Genomic DNA, 21,788 nt, shown 5'->3' with positions numbered 1-21,788 from the left:
TACCCACTTCTGATTTGCAGGCCTCTACTGAGACCCATTCGGAGTCCGGTATGCCGTGAGATGCTTCAACTATGGAACCCGCGGGATGTCTCTACCTTGGATGGGTCCAGAGCCGCTGTGCAGGCACCGGCTTCTGAGGGTGTATTCAGGTCTACGGACTTGCATATTAAATAGACGACTCCTTCATTACTTAGTCCTAAATCTCCATCCATGTCTAAAAAACTGACGCCCAGGCCACATGCTCTGGCCTCTATGCCTAAAAAACAAATAAGAATGGCTGAAGATCTAATAACTCTAATCAGGGGTAGCCACCCCCCCCCTTTTAAGAGGCCTAGGACTGAAGTTGATTATGAATCTTCTGATCAGGATTCTGTTTTTTCTGACTATCTGGATTTGCCCTTATCTACTTTTGAGGATTCTGATGCAAAGGACAGTATTCCCTCTGCTTCCCCTCCTGAGGATTTTTCTTTCGGGGAACCCTTACATACTCTAAAGGAGCATTTCCGCTGGAAAAGCCAGGATTTGTCTGATTCAAAAAAGAGACTTAGGGATTTTCTTCTCCTACCTCAGCATAGGCCTTTAGCTATTCTTCATGTACTAGACATTGTTGATGATGCTTTCTCGGAATCTAGTTTGGCCCCTGATTCCTTTCCTCCTGCTCCCAGAAATCCTGACAGATACTACAGGGTCCCTGAGTCCCACAAGTTCCTTTTCAAAAATCCTATTGCAGATCCAGAGACTATTTCACAGGGGCCCAAGGGCATTAAGGCTTCTACTGCTAAAAATCCTACCCCTTCTGTTAGAGACTCCAGGGCGCTGGATAGATGGGGTAAGAAGGTTTACACTTCTGCAACCTTGGCCATTAGGGCTTTAAACTGCCAGTTTCATATGTTAAAATATCAGCAACATGATATTGGACTGCTTAAACAGAAAATGTTGATTTCTGACTGTGTGGAAAATAAAGAATTACAGAATTGAATGCATTCTGCCGAACAAGTTGGAAAACATACTTTGCAATATGGTTTTGATTCATTAGAGGCCTCTTGCAGGGCTGCTGTTACTGGGTCTGTGCTCAGAAGGCATGCTTAGCTTAAGGAGCAGTCTTTGCCTGATCATGTTAAAGCTAAATTGTTGGATGCTCCTTTAAATCAGGACCGCCTGTTTGGCAACAAGGCAGAGGAAGTTCTTAAAAAGATGGAAGATAAAGCTAACTCTATGCAAACTGTTAAAGATTTTTTATAAGTTTAGCCTCCTAGATTTAGTAGGCACTGGCCCTCTAAGAATTTGTCCTTTCCAGCCCCTTCCAGGTCTTCTCAAGCCAAACCCAGACACAGCAAAAACCCCAGGTTTCAGTCCCAGGGGACTCTCAGAACTTAGCAGTGGGGGGGCCTCCACTTCCAAGTCTGGGAATAATAAGACTCCCCCCTATGGTAAACTGTCTCCAATGACTTCCTTTTAAAATTTCCAAGCACTTAACTGACTGCCCCTTCGGGGGTAAGATTGCTCTTCATGCAAAGAAATGGGAACTCATTCCCCATGACAAATCGGTTTTAAATAGTGTCCCAGGGATACAGATTTCACTTCCACATATTGCCAACACCAAGTGGGTGGCCGAACATACCCCCAAATCAGTGGGCGGGCAGAGGCCCAAAAACAAGTACTTTATCTCTTAATCATGGGGGGCTTATTCAACTGGTACCAGAAGAGGAAAAGGGACAAGGTTTCTACTAGACTTTTCCTGGTACCCAGAAAAGACCATTCATGGTGTCCTATCCTGAACCTGTCTACTTTAAACACCTTTTTGGAGATTCCAAAATTAAAGATGCTGACTCTTCCGTTACTTCCTATGCTAGGCAAAGATGCATGGTTGGCAACACTAGATTTAAAAGAAGTATACCTGCACATCCCAATCAGGGAATCTTGCAAAAGATACCTACGCTTCAAAGCGGGCTACATGTACTATCAGTTCTCTGCTCTGCCCTTTGGCTTATCTACTGCACCCAGGGTATTCTTAAAGTACCTAGCTCCAGTTATTACATTTTGCAGGCAAAGAAATGTCCAAATATATCCATACCTGGACGATTGTCTAATTCAGGCAGTAAGCCAGGACATACTTTTGAATCATCTGGCTTTGTAAAAAGGGGTTTAAGTTGTCTGGGGTACACCATAAACGAAAAGAAATCACACCTGGTACCCTGTCAACAAATTATATTCCTGGGAGCAAGCTTGAATACAACTTCCCAGATGGCTTGCCTCACGCTAGAAAAGTAAATTCATTTGACAACCTACTTCAAACAAGTGACCACAAAAACCCTGACATCTGCAAGACAAATACTGCAAGCTTTGGGGTTCCTGGCCGCCTGCGTTCTTCTAATTCCATATGCAAGATATGCATATGAGGAAACCACAGTGATATCTAAAAAGCCTATGATGTCAACATTCACAAGACCTAGAAACAGTGATTCCTATCATACCTTGCCTACGCCTAGAGTTCTTGTGGTGGGCAGAGGCCTGCCACCAAAACAAGGGACTACCTTTCACACCACCCCCTGCCGCCCAAACCCTAACAGATGCATCAGACTATGCATGGGGGGCTCAGCTGGCAGTGAAGTGCATTCAGGGCAAATGGAACCAAAGTCAAATGCACCTGCATATTATTCAAAAAGAAATGTTAGCTGTACAGAATTCTCTGACAGCCTTCAAGGACCACATTCTTCCAGGACAACTAATGGTAAAGACGGACAACACCACTGTTATGTGGTACGTAAACAAGCAGGGGGGGTACCCATTCTTACCTCTCTGCAGACTAGCCATGGCATTGTGGAACACGGCCTTGTGCTACCAAGTTCACCTAGAAGCTCAATTCCTGCCATGAAAATTAAATACACTAGCAGATGGACTAAGCAGAAACCTCATGGATCCACATGAGTGGAAACTGGAACTAAGAATTTTCAACATGTTGACAAGCAAATGGGGTAGCCCAGATATAGACTTGTTTGCCTCTCCCCAGAACTACCAATTGGACAAATTTTGCACAAGGACTCCCCACAAACAAGCCTGGAAAGTGGATGTTCTGTCCTTCAGCTGGAAAAACCTATCGGTCTATGCCTTCCCCCCTCTACCTCTGCTCTCCAAAGTACTACTAAAAAATTAAACAGGACAAACCAAGAATGATTTTTATTGCTCCAGACTGGCCATGCCAACACTGGTTACCCCCTCCTGCGCAGTGTCAAGGTTATCTCCATGGCACCTGCCTCAGACTCCTTCCCTGCTGTCAGCAGGAGAACCAGATTCTGCACCCTCAGCTTCCAACACTGAACCTTGCAGCCTGGCTAATTACTTAATCTCTCCTTTACCATCCCTCAGCAAACCTGTGATGGATATCATTTTAGAGGCAAGGAGACCTGGTACTAGAAAATCTTATGCTGAAAAATGGAAAAGATTCTGTGCCTGGAACCAATCTCAAGGGATGAGCACAGCAGCGCCCAATTTACCTCAGATTTTACAATACTTAACTGAGATGCTTCACAAGGGCCTGTCTTTTTCCGCCATTAAAATCCACGGCTCAGCCATTTCAGCTCATTATAACACAGAACCTCCCTTCTCTCATCCACTGCTCAAGCAGTTCCTCGGAGGGGCCAATATTTGAGACCACCCAGAAGAGCTGCAACCCCAGCCTGGGACCTTAACTTTGTCTTGGAGAAACTCACTCTTCCTCCTTTTGAGCCAGCTGCTACTGCAGACTTAATTTTTCTTTCTTGGAAAACAGCTTTCCTTTTAGCAATCACTTCAGCTAGAAGGGTATCTGAATTACAGGCCCTTATGGTAGTGGAGCCTTTCATCATCTTTCATGCAGACAGGGTGTCCCTCAAAACCAATCCATCCTTCATGCTAAGGTGGTATACAGTGTGGCTCTTAATCAGTCTATTATTTGCCAACCTTCTTTCCCAATCCACAGAATAAAGGGGAACGGATACCGCATTCCTTAAATGTGCACAGACAACTTAGGTTCTACTTGGACAGGACTAAACCTCAAAGGAAATCTGAACAACTGCTGGTGGCATTTGCTGCAGGGGCAGAGGGAAGGCTATTTCAAAGCAAACCATTTCTTAATGGATAAGTCATTGCATTTATTTCTGCTATAAGCACCATGGAAAACCTATCCCCCAGGGGGTCAGACCTCACTCCACCAGGGCTGCATCTACCTGTAGAGCCTTTCTCAGAGGCGTCCCTACCAAGGACATCCTAGAAGCTGCTACCTGGAGTTCTGTACATACTTTCACCAAGCATTATCAGTTGCCAATTTTCTCTAAATCCAGAGCTGGCTTTGCCACTGCAGTCTTGCAGGGCCTTATATCTGGCCCTAATGCTATCTAAATTCCTCCTCCCAGCCATAGCTTTGGGAATCTACCCAAATGTAATGACTGCAACAGTGAAACATGAAGAACATAGTACAGTTGTGTACACTTACCATAGATGTAGATGTGTGAGTGTATTCACTGTTGCAGTCCTGGTTAACCTCCCCCCAGCCCCCTAACATCTTTTGGCTATGCCTCTACTTTCCTTTACTATGCTTAAGCCTTTTTTTTGGTGTATTTGTTTTTTTGTTGGAGGTATATCTTCGTACTTTTATGTTTAATTGCTTCCCATTAGGTGGGCACCTGACATCTGGGGCAAGAAAAACTGATGTAATGGCATCGGCTGCATGTTTTATACCTCTGATGACCTGACGTCATGGAAGAAGGGACAGCAACTGACGCAGACCTAAGACTTTGTTAATCAGGCCGACTGAGGGCCACCTGCAAGCAAATAACCCAAATGTAATGACTGCAACAGTGAATACACTCGAAAATCTACATTTATGGTAAGTGTACACAACTGTACTTGCTTTATTTTTCTTTCCTGTAAGTACAAATCAAAGTAGATGAACATTTTGTAATCTCCTGCCTGGTCAGAGCCTAAGACTTCAATTCAGACCAGTTACTTGTCTCCTTTAAGCCATTTAATGTCCCATCTCCAGCAGCTTACACACATCTAGATTCCTGAGCATTTTCTGAAAAAATCAAGTTGAAGAAAACAAGCCAATTGTAAACCTCTTGTGATCAATTAAAAAGGTGTAAACAGTGGCACATTCTGAAAGTCTTCAGTATAATGAATGTTTGTAAGTGCAGCCACAAATTTAATCGATACCGTAGAGTATTTTTGTAAGCATTTATAAACCTTTCTTATCTTGGAAACTGCTGCTAAGACGTATATTGTCAGTAGTACTTTGTTCAAAAAACCTGAGTTAGTGATTGCAGAAATTTTTTTTGGGGTATTTGAAATATTCAGAAATGTTTTCTGCCTATTTGAATAAATAGTTGTATAAGTAATGCTCAGTATCTCTCAATCTATACAACTTAAGGTGCAAATTTTCTTCAGTGTATGTTTCACCTGATATGCTTAAGTTTGTGAATTAGTTGGTTTTGTTAGTATTGCATATACTAAAATATGTATCTTAATTACTAGCGAACTTAATATTTCCAACATAGTGAGCTGTACTTGAATAGTGACAATGTTTTTCTGGCTCCCGCCACGGTATTTCTCACTGTGCCCCTCAGTAACATAGCCCACTCAGCTTTGTTGTCATCAATATAAATATGCAAATGATAAACATTGGAGGCTGATATCCCCATTGCGGTATATCCTAGATTAAAAAATTGTCATTTTGATTTACACTGACCTTTTATCTGCTGTCTATTATGAATCTAAAGTTACACTGTTACAGAAGACAGCGCCCCCACACACACACCAAAATGTAGCTATGTCATATGGGAGTGATGGGTGTTTAAAAATGCTAAAAAGGCACTTGAATTTTGAGTTAGTTAAGCCAAGAAAACAAGGTAAAGATTGAAAACAAACTGGTTTTCTTGGTTGTATTGTCTGCTGTGAATGGTAGAATGTCCCTTTAAAGGTCATTTAAGGATTCACTGAAATGACCTGCAGCCCCCGTCTCTAGGAATTTATTTCATCTGTGAAGTGACAGCTCCGCCTTCCATCAAAAACATTTTCAAGAAACTGTAAATTTGTGTTCTTATTGTAGAAGTAGGGTTGAGTTTGGCATTGCATTCTTGCAAGACATACTAGCTCCCTCATTACAGTCCTGTAGTCTGGGTTCATATCACCTATTGAGTTATTTTGTTTTACAGTTTAATTTTTCCAAGTCTTTTGGGTTTCTAATAACATGACTGCAATGGACACCCTTCCTAAGTCGGTGTGATTAAAGTTCATGAAATTTGTATTGTTTCAGTCTTTGATGTTGGCCAAAAGTGCTCTTTGTAGAACCAGAAATGTGCTCAGAATTGACTCCTGCAATTCATAGCTACCTGTGTTGGTAACATATATACATTTGTAAATTCTGAGACCCATTTCTCCTACTACTATTGGAACTGTCTGGGTATCCTCCTTGCACATTGCCCTCATTTCTGCCTGCAAATTCTGGTATTTTCTGACTATATCTGTACATAAGACTGTAATCACTTGGTGTGGCAATTTCATTGATTAATGCTACTTTTGTCTTTTTTGGACTGCTATGTCTGGTTTTCTCACATCTATTTTTTGAACTGTTGGTAAACTGGTGATCCCATATAATGTAAACTTCATTTTCTATAATGCTTTGTGGTTTATATTTCCAGTGCTTCTCAGCTACTTCAATATTATGTTTGAAAAATCTCCATTGTAACAGTCTTGCCCCATTATTATGCTTTTTGATATACAGGTCTTCTGCCGTTAGTGCATCACACCCAGCAACAAGATGTGCAACTGTTTCCAGTTCTGTTCTACAGAGCTTGCATTTGTCTGTTTTTCCGACATGTTCAGTAGACTTTGTTAAAGTGTATGTAGTCTACTGTCCTGGACCACCGATATTAACCTTTTGTCTTTTGGTTTAAGTTTACCTGTCCTTAACCATTCCTGCATTAGATCCTGATCAACATGAGGTTATTATAGGAGTTTTCTGTACCTGTAAGTGTATTTATGCATTTTCCACATTTCTTGCCTTCTCATCTGATTCTTCACCTTATATTATTTTATGTGTTGGCAAATGCAGTTGCTGCCTGATTTTTGTCTACTTCTGGTTTGATTTAACTTCTGCTAAACTAAGCAGGGAAGTTTTCTGAAGATTTGTTCTCTTGTTATAAAACTTTTTCTATTTCAGTCTGTTGAAGTCATCAAATATGTATGCAGTCTTATGATTGCAGATCTGTACAGGTAGTCAATTTTGAGGAGGCCCATACCTCCTTTGTTATTTGGAATATATATTGGTTACACAGATTTTTTTATAAATCATTTGATTAAGCTTGGAGCATTTTTCTTGTTCAACTGAGACTACTTTTTTGAGGCCATTCACCCCAAAACTGTAAGTTAGAACAGGAAGAGCAAATTGGTTTATAGCTTGGACTTGGTTCCTAGATGTCAGGGCTGTTTTCAGTATTATGTTTGGTCTTCTAAAATATTCCTTACTCAAGTTTTATTTGCATTTGTTCATGTTTTATTATTGATCATTCATCAGTTCCCAAATATTAATACATTACCTCCTGCTCTAGTTCTTTTATATCACATTCCTGAGCCAGACCATTTCTAGGTGGTGGAAATTTCCTGCTTTAAAGGTTGCTTTTTCAAATTTATCGAGACCAAATGACTCTCTTGAATCATCTGAGAAATTTTTGACCACTTGCATTTGTGCTTTCAGTTCCTCGTCTGGACTATACAGTTTTAAATCATCCACAAAAAGAAAAGTATTTACGCACTTTTCCGAGAGCCAGATTGTAGCCATGACCTAGTCTCTTAAATAGACAGCTTAATGGGTTAAGGGCAAGTCAAAATAACAGCAGTGATAGTTGCCCTGGAATTATCCCCCTTTGAATTTTTATCCATGAGATAATAATTTGTCCTTTGTCATGGCTTAGCTGTAGAGTGGTTTGCCACTGTTTCATGGTCACTGTAATGTAATTGATCAATATAGGGTGTAACTTGTACATCTGTAAGTACTCTTAACCATGAATGTGGGGTGCTGTCAGATGCTTTTTTGTAGTCTATCCATGCTATACTTAAGATTCTTTCACTTTTTACAATTCTCGATTATGATACTAACAGCAAATGATTCTTTGTTCCATATGAATTTCTTTAGTTACCCTTTTGTTATTTTGCCATTATTGAGTTTTCTTCTAAATGATTGTAAACTCTGTGGGCATCAGTTCCAGTTTATAGCTTGTACATTGTAGTTTTTAGGATACTTTGCAAGTTCACTCTTAAGGAAGAGTATTGTTTTTCCTGTTAACCAGGTAGGTGTCTGCCTGTGGTGTACATAGCCATGAGTAAGAACTATGTATAAATCTTCATGTAAAGATGATACTTTTAGCCAGTAGTTGGCTACTGCATCTGGACATGAGGCTTTCCAGTTAGGAGCTTTTCTTGTTTTAATTTCTCTGGCTGTTACTGCATCCCATTTCATATACTGTACATGTGGACAACTTTATTCTTTCTTCTTCTATTCATTCAGCACAGGATTTTCATTAATATTTCTCCAAAATGTCAGTTTCTTTTTTTGTTGGTGGTGGTTCTTTTCTTTTTACCTTCTCTGTAAAACCATTTTTTGGGTCATCAGATTGCTTTCCTTGAATTTAAATTGCTTATTTTGTACTTTTCCTTTATATCTGCATCTCTCCTGAGTTTTTCTGCTTCTGTGATATTTTTAGTTTATTTGCAATAATGTACGATAGATCCTGTTCTGATACTGCATGTTGCTTGTATCATATCTGAGTATTTTTTTTTTGTTCTGTTCCCTCTTCTGTACTGTGACACTTCTTGTCTTAATTGCTTTATAGTTTTCTCTGTTTGGTACTTCCATGATGGCATTTGATTTATCCCCTTCCTTTCCCTTTCTGGTAAGAATTATTCTGTTATTAATTTAGCTGAATAGTGTACTGCGGTGGTGGTGCGGTAGCGTTGCCGCCTCACAGTTAGACGTTGCCCGTTCGATTCTCAGAGCGTCTTCTGTGTGGCGATATGCGTAAATGGACGTTTCTTTGTTGAAGGTTGTGCATTAGGCCCGGCAAGCCAGCACGTAAAAATCTACAGCCAATCATTAGTGGACTGGAGTTCCGCTGTGGCGACCCCTAACCGGGAAAAGCCGAAAGACACAAAGTGTAATGTGTTTTATTTACTTCTGTTATATCGCATGAATTTTGATGAGCAGTCTTGATTACTGTGTTCATTTGTTGTTTATCAATTTTCTGACATTATGGGTCTTACTTTTTGTAATCTATTTCTATGCCTGTCCATCTCTGTTAAATCGAGCAACTCTTCCTTTAGATCATTAAACTAAGGGCACATTTTTTATCTGTTTATTGCGGGCATTCTACAGAAAGTTCCAGAACATCTTCCTGTGCCATATTCTCTTCAGCTTTATCCTGTCATACGTTGCTCTTTCATATGAGAACTCACTGGCCTATCACTCCACAACATTGACTGTGTCAGAGTTGCCACAATTTCCTGTTCCTTCCCTTGCTGTGCAACTCCAACAGAACTTTTGTATTGACTTCCTACTGAAGGCTCCAAAGTATCTTCATATGGCGAATGATCATATGCTTCCTGATGCATGGTTTCTCCTTAGTTTGAGGACTTACTGGTGTTCTTAGTGTTCCACTGTTGTAGTCATCACCTGAGGGTTATCCCTGCTGTGGTAGCCCTTGGCTGGCCCGAATAAGAGTCCGTTTTTTTTTTTGCGTTGGCTACCGTCGCCTGTAGTCTGACGTCAGGTCGTTAGTGGAGCCCATACCAGAAGCAGTTTGCACGAGTGCTGGTCTGTCACTACCAGAAGTTAAATTTCAGCTGAAAATGTCTAAAGCTAAGTACCCTGTTGGGGATCCTTTTTTCTTGCACTAACCAATGTCCGAAAAAGTTAACAATTGTCTTGCCTGTGGAAAGCAGATCCCACACCAAGACTGCCTTCTTCCTTGCATAAATATTGCACCATACTGAATCTTTTTCTTTCCCATGTGCATATTTCTTCAGATTGTCCCCTGTTTCTCCTTGCTGTGACATGACCTGTTAGACTTTATACACTAAATCCTTCACTTCTTGGGTATTATGTAACTTCAGCTTCTATTTTTAACTTCTACTGTACTAGTCTTCTGTTCTGTTTTCCCCCTTTATGTTTTTTTTTTTGTGTTTTGAAATTTTCATATTTGGGTGCCTTTTCCTGTATTTCTCTTCAAATGTCTTTGGAGCTATTTTGTTTGTAATGATTAGTTTGGCTTTCTAATTTGCATAAATATTGCAGCATATCAGAGCCCTTTCCCATGCCATTATTTCTTTCTTTTTTTTTATTATACACATCAAAAATCTCTCTTTTTTGTTTTCACATTCCCTCAGTCACCTTTTCCAAACGGCCCAAGGTTTCTTGGTCTATATAATGGTTTTCTTGAATCTGTTTTATTAATGAATATGAATTTGTATTGAAGCTTTTGACAATTTTTCATGTAAAAGTATTTTTCTTTCCTCTAATTTTTCAGTCTTTTTGTTTGTCTTGTGTCAGGAAATTCTGGGCTTCTTGCATAATACATCATTTTTCTTCTCAATTTACTGTTTTTTTTTTTTTTTTTTAATTTTGGCCTGTCTGTTTTTTGTGGACTACTGGTTCTACAACAGGTGGGCCATCCTTCCTCTGTGCCTGTCTTAACCCCATTGTCTGAATGCTTCTGTCTTGAGGATTCTACACTGTCATTTTTTTCCAGTCCTGGCACAAGTGCACCTACCAGGATTGGGCACTTTTTTTTTTTATCTTGGGACTTGGGTGCCAAGCTGTCTTTTTTTTTTTTATAACCTCTGTCTGTCTATTATATATGCTTTATACAATACAGTTTGTATCAGTGTTTTCATGTTGAGATTGAGTCTATCTCATAAAGGTACTCAAGACTTGAGGATGAATTCTGTTCCAGCAGTACTGTCATTTGCCTGTTGATTTTCTCTCTGTTTGGACCCCTGTGTGTATAAAGTGCTGCAGAAGTAGTCTTCTGTGTGATGAGCATAATACAGCTGTGGAGCAAGCTTTTCCCATTAGTAGATATACAAGTGCAGTAACCATCGGTATTGACTGCCACACCCAAAACCTCAGTTTTGGTGCAGCTAGGGGAACTGGTAGATGTTCATCGTGTTTCACTGTTGCAGTCCTAACAAATGGGTTATCTGGCTCCCAGTAGCCCAGTCGGCCAGAATACCAAAGGTAAGTAAAAATGACGTCAGTTGCCATTGGTTGTAAAGGATGTCAGGGCATCTGATACAAAAAGAGGCAGCCGACATCACTTCCTCAGTCTTCTTTGCCAAGGAGCCCGAAGCAGAAGCTTTTCATGCACAAGTGCCGGTTGGCAGTTTACCAATGTTGGCTTACGACTACAAGAGTTGAAGTCTACTATAGCTAAGTACCCCTTGAGGATCCTCTCTTCTTGCCTTAACGAATGTCAGAAAAAGTTAATAATTGCCTTACCTGTGGAAAGTAGATTCCCCATAGAGGTTTTCATTCCTTTTGCTTTATTTGTTTAGGTCTTGACCACAACGTTCCCAAGTGTGATCTCTGTGCCTCCTTTAATCCCTGTACTATCCGTCATCGGGCCAAGAGTTTGGCTAGGCATTTTGGTGCTTGGCCTAAGTTTGTTGGTATTACGTCCGCCGGTCTTCAGGCTTTGGATGATGATCATAGTGTTTCAGTGTTGCAGTCATTACTCTTGGGTTATCCTGGATACTCAAGGTATTGGACACTGGGAAATCATTCCCTCAGATGGGTCCGGAGCCGCTGAGCAGGCATCTGCTTCTGAGGGTGTCTTCAGACCTACATAACTATATATTAAGCCATCTTCAGCTACAAAGACAGACGAAAGCAGCTCTAAAGTCAAAGAAACAAGTACAGCATTCTCCTACTCAGACTTCCATGCCTAAAAAACAGATGCTCAAAATGGCCGAAGACCTAATTACTTTGATTAGGGGCTCCCATCCCCCTCCTAAGAGGCGTAGGCAAGAGACAGGAGTATGGTTATTCTGATCAGGTTTCTATTTCCTCTGATTCCTCTTCTGAACAGGATTACTCCATGCTTCCCTATGAGGATTCTGATGCTGAAGAATCCATTCCTTCAGCCTCTCCTCCTGAGGATTATTTTTTGAGGGAACCCTGCATACTATGAGGGAGCATTTCCACTGGGAGAGCCAAGATTGTTCTGAATCTAAGAAAAGGCTCAGAGACTTTGTGCTACTTCCTCAGCACAGACTCCTTGCTATTCTACCAGTTCTAGACATTGTAGATGTATTTTCAGAGTCCGGCCTGTCCCCTGATTCTTTACCCCCTGCACCTGCTAAGCCAGACAGATACTACAGGGTCCCGGATTCTCATAAATTTCTATATAAAAACCCCGCTGCTGACCCAGAAACTATATCTCAGGGTCCCAAAGGGGTTAAAGCCTCCACTGCAAAAAACCCTGTCCCCTCTGATAGGGTTTCTAGGGCTCTAGACAGATGGGGGAAAAAAAGTTTACACTTCTGCTACCCTGGCTGTAAGGGCTTTAAATTGTCAGTTTCATATGCTTAAATACCAGCAATATTTAATGTCACTGCTTAAACAGAAATTGTTCACAAATACTGAATGTTCAGAGTACAAGGAATTGCAGGATTTATTGCATGCAGCTGAACAAGTGGGAAAGCATACTTTGCAATGTGGTTATGATTCACTGGAGGCCTCTTGCAGGGCAGCTGTTACAGGTTCTGTTATTAGAAAACATGCTTGGTTAAAGGAACAGAATCTGCCTGATATGTTAAAGCAAAATTATTAGATGCACCATTACAGCATGATACCATGTTTGGTTCTAAAACAGAAGAGGTGTTGAAAAAAATGGAAGGTAAAGCAAAATCCATGCAGACAGTCAAGGATTTCTTACAGGTACAGCCACCCAGGTTTAGCAGAAACTGGCCTTCTAAAAATTGGTCCTTTCCAGTGTCAGACCACAAAGAGGCAGATAAAGGCATCCCAGAGGCAGATCGCAGCCCCAAGGTTCATACAGGCCTAAACAATGGGGTGCTCCTACCTCCAAAAGCGGAGAAGACAAATCACAACCTTACAGGAAACAGTCCCAATGACTTTCCTCTACTGGATCCAAGCACTTTTCTTTTGGCAGCCCCCTTAGGGGGGAAACTAGCACTTTTTTCATCAAATTGGCAAATGGTTACCCAAGACAAATGGGTCCTGAACATAGTGTCCCAAGGCTACAGGTTCCATTTTCACACTCTACCAAGGTCAAAAGGTATGCCAGACCTGTCACACAATCAATGGGCAGAGGCACAAAAACAAATCACAGCCCTCATGGACATGAGGGCCATTCAGCAAGTACCACAACAAGAGCAGGGGCAAGGATTTTACTCCAGACTATTCCTAGTACCCAGAAAGGACAAAACCTGGAGACCAATACTGGACCTGTCTACTAAATACATTTCTAGAAGTTCCAAAATTCAAGATGTTGACTCTACAGCAGCTACTGCCCATGCTGGGCAAGAAGGCTTGGCTCGTAACTTTGGACCTAAAAGAGGCATACCTGCATGTCCCAATCAGACAATCTTGCAGAAGATACCTCATATTCATAGCTGGCTCAATGCATTACCAATTTTCTGCACTGCCCTTTGGCTTATCTACTGCGCCCAGGGTCTTCACAAAATGCCTGGCACCAGTAATTGCGTTTTGCAGACAAAAAGGAATTCAAATATCCCCTACTTGGACGACTGCCTAATTCAAGCAGAGAACAAAGACATTCTTCTAAAGCATCTGGTGTTTGTAAAAAGATTACTAATTGGCCTAGGGTACACAGTAAACGAAAATAAGTCAAAACTAGTGCCCCCTCGAGAGATAATATTCCTGGGTGCAAGCTTAAATACAACTGCCCAGATGGCTTATCTCACGCCAGACAAACAAAAGCAACTGACTACTTCAAGAAATTGGCAACAAAAACCCACTTATCTGCAAGGAAAATCTTGCAGGCCTTGGGTTACATGGCTTCCTGCATTCTATTACTTCCATATGCCAGACTGCATATGAGGAAACTACAAGGGTATCTAAAAAGTGTTTGGACTCAGCATTGCCACAGCCTGGAGACAGTAATTGCACTCATTCCCTGCCTGCAATAGGAGTTTCGATGGTGGGCAGAAGCCTGTCACCAGCAAGGGTCTGCCATTCAGTTTACCCACAGCCAGACAGACACTGACAATGGATGCATCAGATTATGCTTGGGGAGCCCATATGGCAGGAAAATGTGTTCAGGGCACATGGCCTGCAAACCAGATGCATCTTCACATCAATCAAAAAGAGATGCTAGCTGTTCAAAATGCCCTGACAGCTTTCAAGGACCTGTTTCATCCAGGACAGTTACTGATAGACAACACTAGGGTCATGTGGTACATAAACAAGCAGGGAGGTACACGTTCCTACCCCCTCTGCAGACATGCAATGACTTTATGGGACACAGCATTGGCTTTTCAAGTTCACCTGCAAGCACAATTCCTGCCAGGAAAAACAAATACTCTGGCAGACGAGCTAAGCAGAAACCTCATGGATCCCCACAAATGGAAACTGGATCCACAAGTCTTTAGCATGATAATAAGGAAATGGGGATGCCCAGACATAGATCTATTTGCCTCCCCTCAGAACTGCCAATTGCAAAGCTTTTGCACAAGGATTTATCACAAGCAAGCATGGAAAGTGGACGCCATATCCTTCAGCTGGAAAAATCTAACAGTATATGCTTTTCCACGACTGCCTCTCCTTCCCAGGGTACTCCTAAAGGTCAGACAAGAGAAGCCAAAAATGATACTGATTGCACCAGACTGGCCATGCCAGCACTGGTACTCAATCCTAAAGAGCTTGTCTCAAGGTCCAGCATGGATGTTGCCTCAGACTTCACTTGCTGACCCAACAAAACATTCGGATCCTGCACAGCCAACTCAGGACCTTAAATCTGGCAGCATGGCAGATAATGTAGCCATTCAGAACACTACTCTTTCAAAAGCTGTTTTGGATGTTATCTTGGAGGCCAGGAGGCCCAGTACCAGAAAATCTTATGCAGAAAAATGGAAGAGATTCTGTGCTTGGAACCAGGAACAAGGCATTGACACGTGTGTACCAAATATCCATCAGATTTTACAATACCTAACTGAGATGCTGAACAAAGGCCTTTCTTTCTCATCTATTAAGATTCATGCCTCTGCCATTTCAGCCCATTACAATACGGAACCACCTGTCTTTTCCCATCCTTAAATAAGGCAGTACCTCAGAGGGGCCAAAAACATTAGGCCTCCAAGGAGAGCACCAATTCCGGCCTGGGACCTCAATTATGTTTTGGAAAAACTCACACTGCCTCCTTTCGAGCCAGCATCAACAGCAGATATAAAATTCTTATCCTGGAAAACAGCTCTACTCCTAGCAATAACCTCTGCAAGGCGAGTCTCTGAGTTACAAGCACTCATGGCTGTGGAACATTTCATTATTTTTCATACAGACAGGGTTTCTCTGAGGACAAACCCTACATTTATGCCTAAGGTGGTGTCCAGTGTGGCCCTCAACCAAACCATTCACTTGCCTACCTTTTATCCAAATCCACAGAACAAGGGTGAGAAAATTATGCATTCTTTGGATATACACAGGCAGTTATGCTTCTTGGACAGAACTAAAGCTTTCAGAAAGACTGAGCAACTTTTAGTGTCGTATGCTGCAGGATCACAAAGAAAGGCTATCTCAAAACAGACTATTTCTAAATGGATAGGCCATTGCATCCGTTTCTGCTATTTTCAACATGGCAAATCAGTGCCTAAGGGCATTAGGCCTCATTCCACCAGAGCAGCAGCCACTTCAGCAGCCTTCCTCAGAGAAGTACCAACCAAAGATATCTTAGAGGCTGCAACTTGGAGTTCAGTGCACACCTTCACAAAGCACTACCACTTACCTCTTTACTCTAAGTCCAGAGCAGGCTTTGCCACCGCAGTTCTGCAGGGCCTCATAGCCTCTCCTAATCCTATTTAGCCCAGCCACCCATCCTCAGCTTTGGGATTCATCCCAAGAGTAATGACTGCAACAGTGAAACACGAACATTATACAGTTGTGTATCTACCATAAATGTAGATGTTCGAGTGTATTCACTGTTGCAGTCCAGGTTACCCACCCACCATCCTCCTTTTCTTTGCTGGGACTTATCTGTACTTCTCTATCCTATACAACCTATTTGGTGTATTTGCTTGTAGATGAAGGAAATGTTATTTTTGTGCATACATTTTTATTGGCATATTTTTCAGCCTACCAGTTTGGGGGCACCTGACATCTAGGGCAAGAAAAACTGAAGAAAATGGCGTCAGCTGCATCTTTTATACCCCTGGCACACTGATGTCAGGGAAGAGGCGACAGCAACCGACGCCGGACCTAGACTTTAGAATTCTGGATGACTGAGGGTAGCCTGCCAGCAGGATAACCCAAGAGTAATGACTGCAACAGTGAATACACTCTTTAACATCTACATTTATGGTAGATACACAACTGTACTTTCTGAAGAAATGTAAGGATAAGGACTGCGACAGGCCTCAGAAAGCTAAGTCCTCGGATGAGGTTAAGTTGGTCGTCAGTCAGGCGGTAGCCAGTGAGATGCCTTTGCAGTCCGCAGATGTACAACTGCAGACCTTGACTGAGTCGGAGTCCTAGGCCTTCGGCCTCCGTTTTGCCTACCGACCTGTCGCCGGTCACCTCTTCTGCTGGAGCCGCTAAGCTGACTCGGGTGTCAGAGGCCTCCGTTTTGCATTCTTACAGCAAACTTCTTCCTTCGACCTCTGCTGTAACTTAGGTGGTTGCCAGGCCTCCCGAGTCCTTCCATTCGTAAGCCTGTGAAAAGGCAGGCTCCAGCTTCTTCTCGTTCCACTCAATCCCAAATGGTTAAAATGGCTAATGATTTGTTGACTCTTTTTAGGGGTTCTCAGCCTCCTCCTAAAAAGAGTAGGGATGTTTCTTCTGAGGTTTTGTCTTGCTCAGGTTCTGATTCTTCCAGCATTTCTGCTGATGATGAATTTTCTCAGGCTTTTTCTCCCTTTGAGGATTCTGATGCAGGTAGAGTCTACCCTTTGGCCTCTCCTCCAGAGGATTTCTCTTTTGGTGATACTTTTAAATACCCTCAGAGAACATTTTAAATGGGAAAGTCAGGATTATCCCCAATCCAAGAAACAGATTAGGGAGTTTGTGGATTTACCTCCGCATAAGCCTCTTGCTAATTCCCCCATGTTAGAAGTTGATGTTTTTCTGGAAAGTTCCTAGTCTCCAAATTCGGTACCTCCTGCTCCCAGGAAACCTGACCGGTACTACAGAGTCCCCGATTCTCATTTGTTTCTTTTCAGGCATCCGTTGGCGGATCCAGAGGTTATTTCTCAGGGCCCTAAAGGAGTTGAGGCCTGTGTTACCAGGAATCCTGTTCCCTCTGAGAAGGAGTCCAGGAACCTAGATAGGTGAGCAAGAAGGTTTATATCTCTGCCACCCTAGCTATTAGGGCTACCAGTTGTCTATTTCATATGCTGAAGTACCCAGCAGCACACCTTGGCGGCTGTTAAGTCTAGGATAGCAAGTGTACCTCTTTTGGCAGAGAGTCAAGACCTGGAGGATTTACTGAATTCAGCCAGTCTGGTCAATAAGCATTCTTTGCATTGTGATTTTGACATCCTTGAGGCCTCTAGCAGGGCTACGACTACTAGATCTGTTATATGAAGGTACGCTTGGCTCAGAGAACAGCCTCTTCCAGAACCTGTCAAGGCTGAGCTTTTGGATGTAGCTTTGCATAAAGACAGTCTTTTTGGCTGCAAAGCAAAGGAGGTACTGAAGAAGATGGAGGATAAGGCCAAGTCCATGCAAACTGTTTTTTGTGGAAGTTCAACCCCCTCACTTTAACAGGAATTACCCTTCCAAGAGTTGGACCTTTCCTGATACCAGCAGACAGAACCGTTCCAGGACTAGAGATTACAAAGCTTCTAGGGGGCAGGGGGGGCTACTCCTCATAGGTCTAGGCACTGTCAGGCTTCCACTTCTAAAGGGGGAAGCTCCAAGCCTACATCTCAATCAAAAATCTCTCAATTACTTTTTACATCTTCTGCCTGTTCCTGCTTGCCGGGAGAGTCCTTTAGGGGGAAGGTTGGCCCTTTTTGCAGATGTCTGGGCCACCATCACAGATGACAAATGGGTGCTCAGAACAGTGTCCCTAGGGCAGAAGTTTTCTTTCTGCACCTTTCCAGCTCCCAAGGGATTCCCGGACGTTCCAAATCAAAGGGCAGAAGTAGAAAAACAAATTGTGTCTGTCTCGTGTAGGAGCAATAGAATCAGTTCCTGCTCAAGCAGGTAGGCCAGGGCTTTTATTCCAGGCTTTTCCTAGTTCCAAAAAAAGGAAGGCAGCTGGTGTCCTATCCTGGATCTTTGTATTCTGAACTCTTTTCTAGTAATTCCAAAGTTCAAAATGCTCACTCTACATCAGTTGCTACCACTAGAAGAAAAGGATTATTGGCTGGTAACCTTGGAATCTCAGAGGGTTATCTGTACTTTCGTATTAGGGAAAGTTGCAGGCAGTACCTTTGTTTGAGTGAGCGAGCAACATTACCACTTCTCTGTGCTGCTCTTTGGCTTATCTACTGCTCCCAGAGTCTTCACAAAGTGCCTGGCCCCAGTCATTGCTTTTTGCAGGTGGAAGAAAATTCAGATTTACCCATACTTGGACGACTGTCTAATTCAAGCAAGTTCTCAGGAACAGCTATTAAAGGATCTGGAATTCGTAAAGACTCCTCTCTCTTCCCTGGGTTACACTCTCAATGTGGAAAAATCAAAAATGGTACCATCCAAGGAGATAACATTCCTGGGAGCATGTCTGAACACAGCTGCCCGGATGATGTATCTCACCCAGGAGAAGCAGACAACTCTTTTAGTTTACTTCAAGGACTTGGCAAGCCTGTCCCAGCTCCCTGCAAGGAAGTACCTGCAAGCTCTGAGATTCATGACATCTTGTATTCTCATGATTCCTTATGCAAGACTCCATATGAGGAAATTGCAATGGTACCTCAATGTTTGGTGTCAACACCGAGGACCTGGATATGATAACTCAGTTTGCAGAGATGGAAGCAGAGTAAATATGGTGGGCAACAGCCTGTCTACAAAACAAAGCCATGCCTTTTCGGACACCTCTTGCCACTCGAGTTCTGACTACAGACCCATCAGACTACACCTGGGAGCACACCTGGATGGCAGATGCATACAGGAGCATTGGAACGCCCAGTAGATACACCTGCACGTAAATCTAAGAGTTGCTTGCAGTTCAGCAGGCCTTACTGGATTTCAAGCATCTTCTTCCTCCAGGGACCCTGCTTGTCAGGACAGACAACACCATGGTCATGTGGTACATCAACAAACAGGGAGGGACTCGCCCTTACCCCCTGTGCAGGCAAAGCATGAATCTTTGGTCCATGGCAGCATCCCTTCACCTGCATCTCCTAGCTCAGCTTCTTCCAGGAAGGCTCAATGTTTTGGCAGACCAGTTGAGCAGGCAAATCCTGGATCCCCACGAGTGGCAGCTGTGAGCAGAGCAGTCTTTTACAACATCATTCAACGTTGGGACACTTCTCAGGTGGATCTTTTGTCCTCCCCAGACAACCATCTGCTACCTCTCTCTTGCACCCGACAGGAGCACAGCAGATCCTGGAAAGTGGATGCTCTGTCCTTCCCTTGGATGTTGCTATCTGTGTGTATGCCTTCCCTCCTCTTCTTCCCAGAGTATTAGTGAAGATCATGGACGAACGTCCAAGGACTATTCTCATAGCTCCGGACTAGCCCAGACAGCATTGGTATCAGCTGCTTTGCAGTCTCTCCCATCTTCCTCCTTGACATCTTCCTCTGAAGCCAGATCTTTTGGTTCAGGAAAAGGGAAACATTCTACATACTCATCTTCAGTCTCTCCATTTGGCAGCATGGTTCATTGCATGACTCCTTCTCCAACAGGTGGTTGACATGCTAAAGGGAGGCCAGGAGGCCTATCCTTAGGAAATCCTAAGCTGACAAATGGGAAAGGTTCTCTCAATGGATGCAGGCTAGAGGGGAGTCTGCTTCTCAACTGCCCTTCCTCTGATCCTGGAATTACCTGGCTGATTTGCTTCAGGGTGGTCTTTCTTTTTCCTCCATCAAGATCAATGCTTCAGCCATCTCTGCTCATTGTTGTCTTGAACAGCCCATTTTCTCTCATCCCCTGATGAAAATGTTTCTCAGAGGTGCTTGCAATTTAAAACCTCCCAGAAGAGCACCTACTCCAGCCTGGGATCTTAATTTTGTTCTGGAGAAACTCACTTCCTCCTTTTGAGCCAGCTGTCTCTACAGGTTTAAAGTTTCTCTCTTGGAAGACCGCCTTCCTCTTGGCTATAACTTCAGCAAGGAGGGTTTCGGAACTGCAAGTTTTGATGGCTGTGGAGCCTTTTGTTATTTTCCATGCAGATGGTCTCTCTGAGGACTAATCCCTCCTTTATGCCTAAGGTGGTTTCCAGCCCGACTCTTAATCAGTCCATACACCTTCCTACCTTCTTTCCTAATCCTCGCAATAGAGGTGAAAGGATCCTACATTCTCTTGATTTGCACAGACAGCTCAGGTTTTACCTGGACAGGACTAAGGACCTTCATAAGTTAGCACAGTTATTGGTCAGTTTTGCCCCTGGAGCCCAGGGCCAGGCTATTTCTAAGCAGACCATTTCTAAATGGATTGCACATTGCATTACTTTTTGTTATTCCTTTCATGGCAAAGCTCTGCCTCAAGAGGTAGGACCCACTCTACTAGAGCGGCTTCCACTTATGCAGCCTTTCTAAGGGGTGTCCCTACTAAAGACATTTTGGAGGCTGCCACATGGTCTTCTGTTCACACTTTCACAAAGCATTATAATTTGCCTCTGTTTTCCAGAGCCAGGGCAGGGTTTGCCACTGTGGTGTTGCAGGGCATTATCTCCAACCCTTGATGCTGTTGGTTCATCCCCCCTTTTTTTCTCTGGGCTTTGGTAATCAACCCATTTGTTAGGACTGCAAAAGTGAAACACGATGAACCTAGTACAGTTGTGTACACTTACCATAAGTTTAGATGTTGGTGTGTATTCACTGTTGCAGTCCTGGGTTCCCTCCCTCCTTCCCCCTTTTTGTGGTCCTCTCCTATTCTCTTTTCCTGATGTACAGGCTTAATTTATTTGTCAAATTGGTTTTTGATTTAAGCCTTATTTTCTGGGGGCTCCTGACTGTTATTGCAAGAAAGACTGAGGAAGTGATGTCTACTGCCTCCTTTTGTATCGGACGCTCTGACGTCCTTTACAACCAACGTCATTTTTACTTACCTTTGGTATTCTGGCCGACTGAGGGCTGCCCGGAGCCAGATGACCCATTTGTTAGGACTGCAACAGTGAATACACTCTAACATCTACATTTATGGTAAGTGTACACAACTTTACTTTATCAATGTCCTTCCATGTCTGTGTTGCAGCATTCATCTAAGTGATCTCCTGCCAAGGATGCCCCATGTCCAGCCAGCATACCAAAGCATTGAACCCATATAGGCATCGTACATCACACACATGCTCTTCATGCAAAACTTAGGTCACACACATGCTCTTCATGCAAAACTTAGGATTTAAAAGTGACTCAATAATGCAAACAGAACTTTACAACCAGTCTGCCATTATAGATGGTC

At 42.8% G+C, this 21,788-nt stretch overlaps 1 protein-coding gene across 1 annotated transcript in view; it reads left to right on the top strand.

The window, feature by feature from the left end:
- The window catches only part of BTAF1 (B-TFIID TATA-box binding protein associated factor 1), a 3,603,226-nt gene that overhangs the window by 468,846 nt on the left and 3,112,592 nt on the right, over window positions 1-21,788 (top strand). Inside the window, exons 6-7 of the mRNA XM_044055641.1 lie at window positions 2,226-2,267; window positions 17,927-17,937. Of these exons, the coding sequence (XP_043911576.1) occupies window positions 2,226-2,267; window positions 17,927-17,937 (53 nt within the window). The remainder of the gene's footprint in view (window positions 1-2,225; window positions 2,268-17,926; window positions 17,938-21,788) is intronic.

This window comes from Protopterus annectens, chromosome 14.part0 (genome assembly GCF_019279795.1).
Source record: "Protopterus annectens isolate FY-2018-M chromosome 14.part0, PAN1.0, whole genome shotgun sequence".
In the NCBI taxonomy this organism is placed as follows: domain Eukaryota; kingdom Metazoa; phylum Chordata; order Ceratodontiformes; family Protopteridae; genus Protopterus; species Protopterus annectens.
Note: the sequence above shows the minus strand (reverse complement) of the source record. Positions and strands in the feature narration are given on the sequence as shown.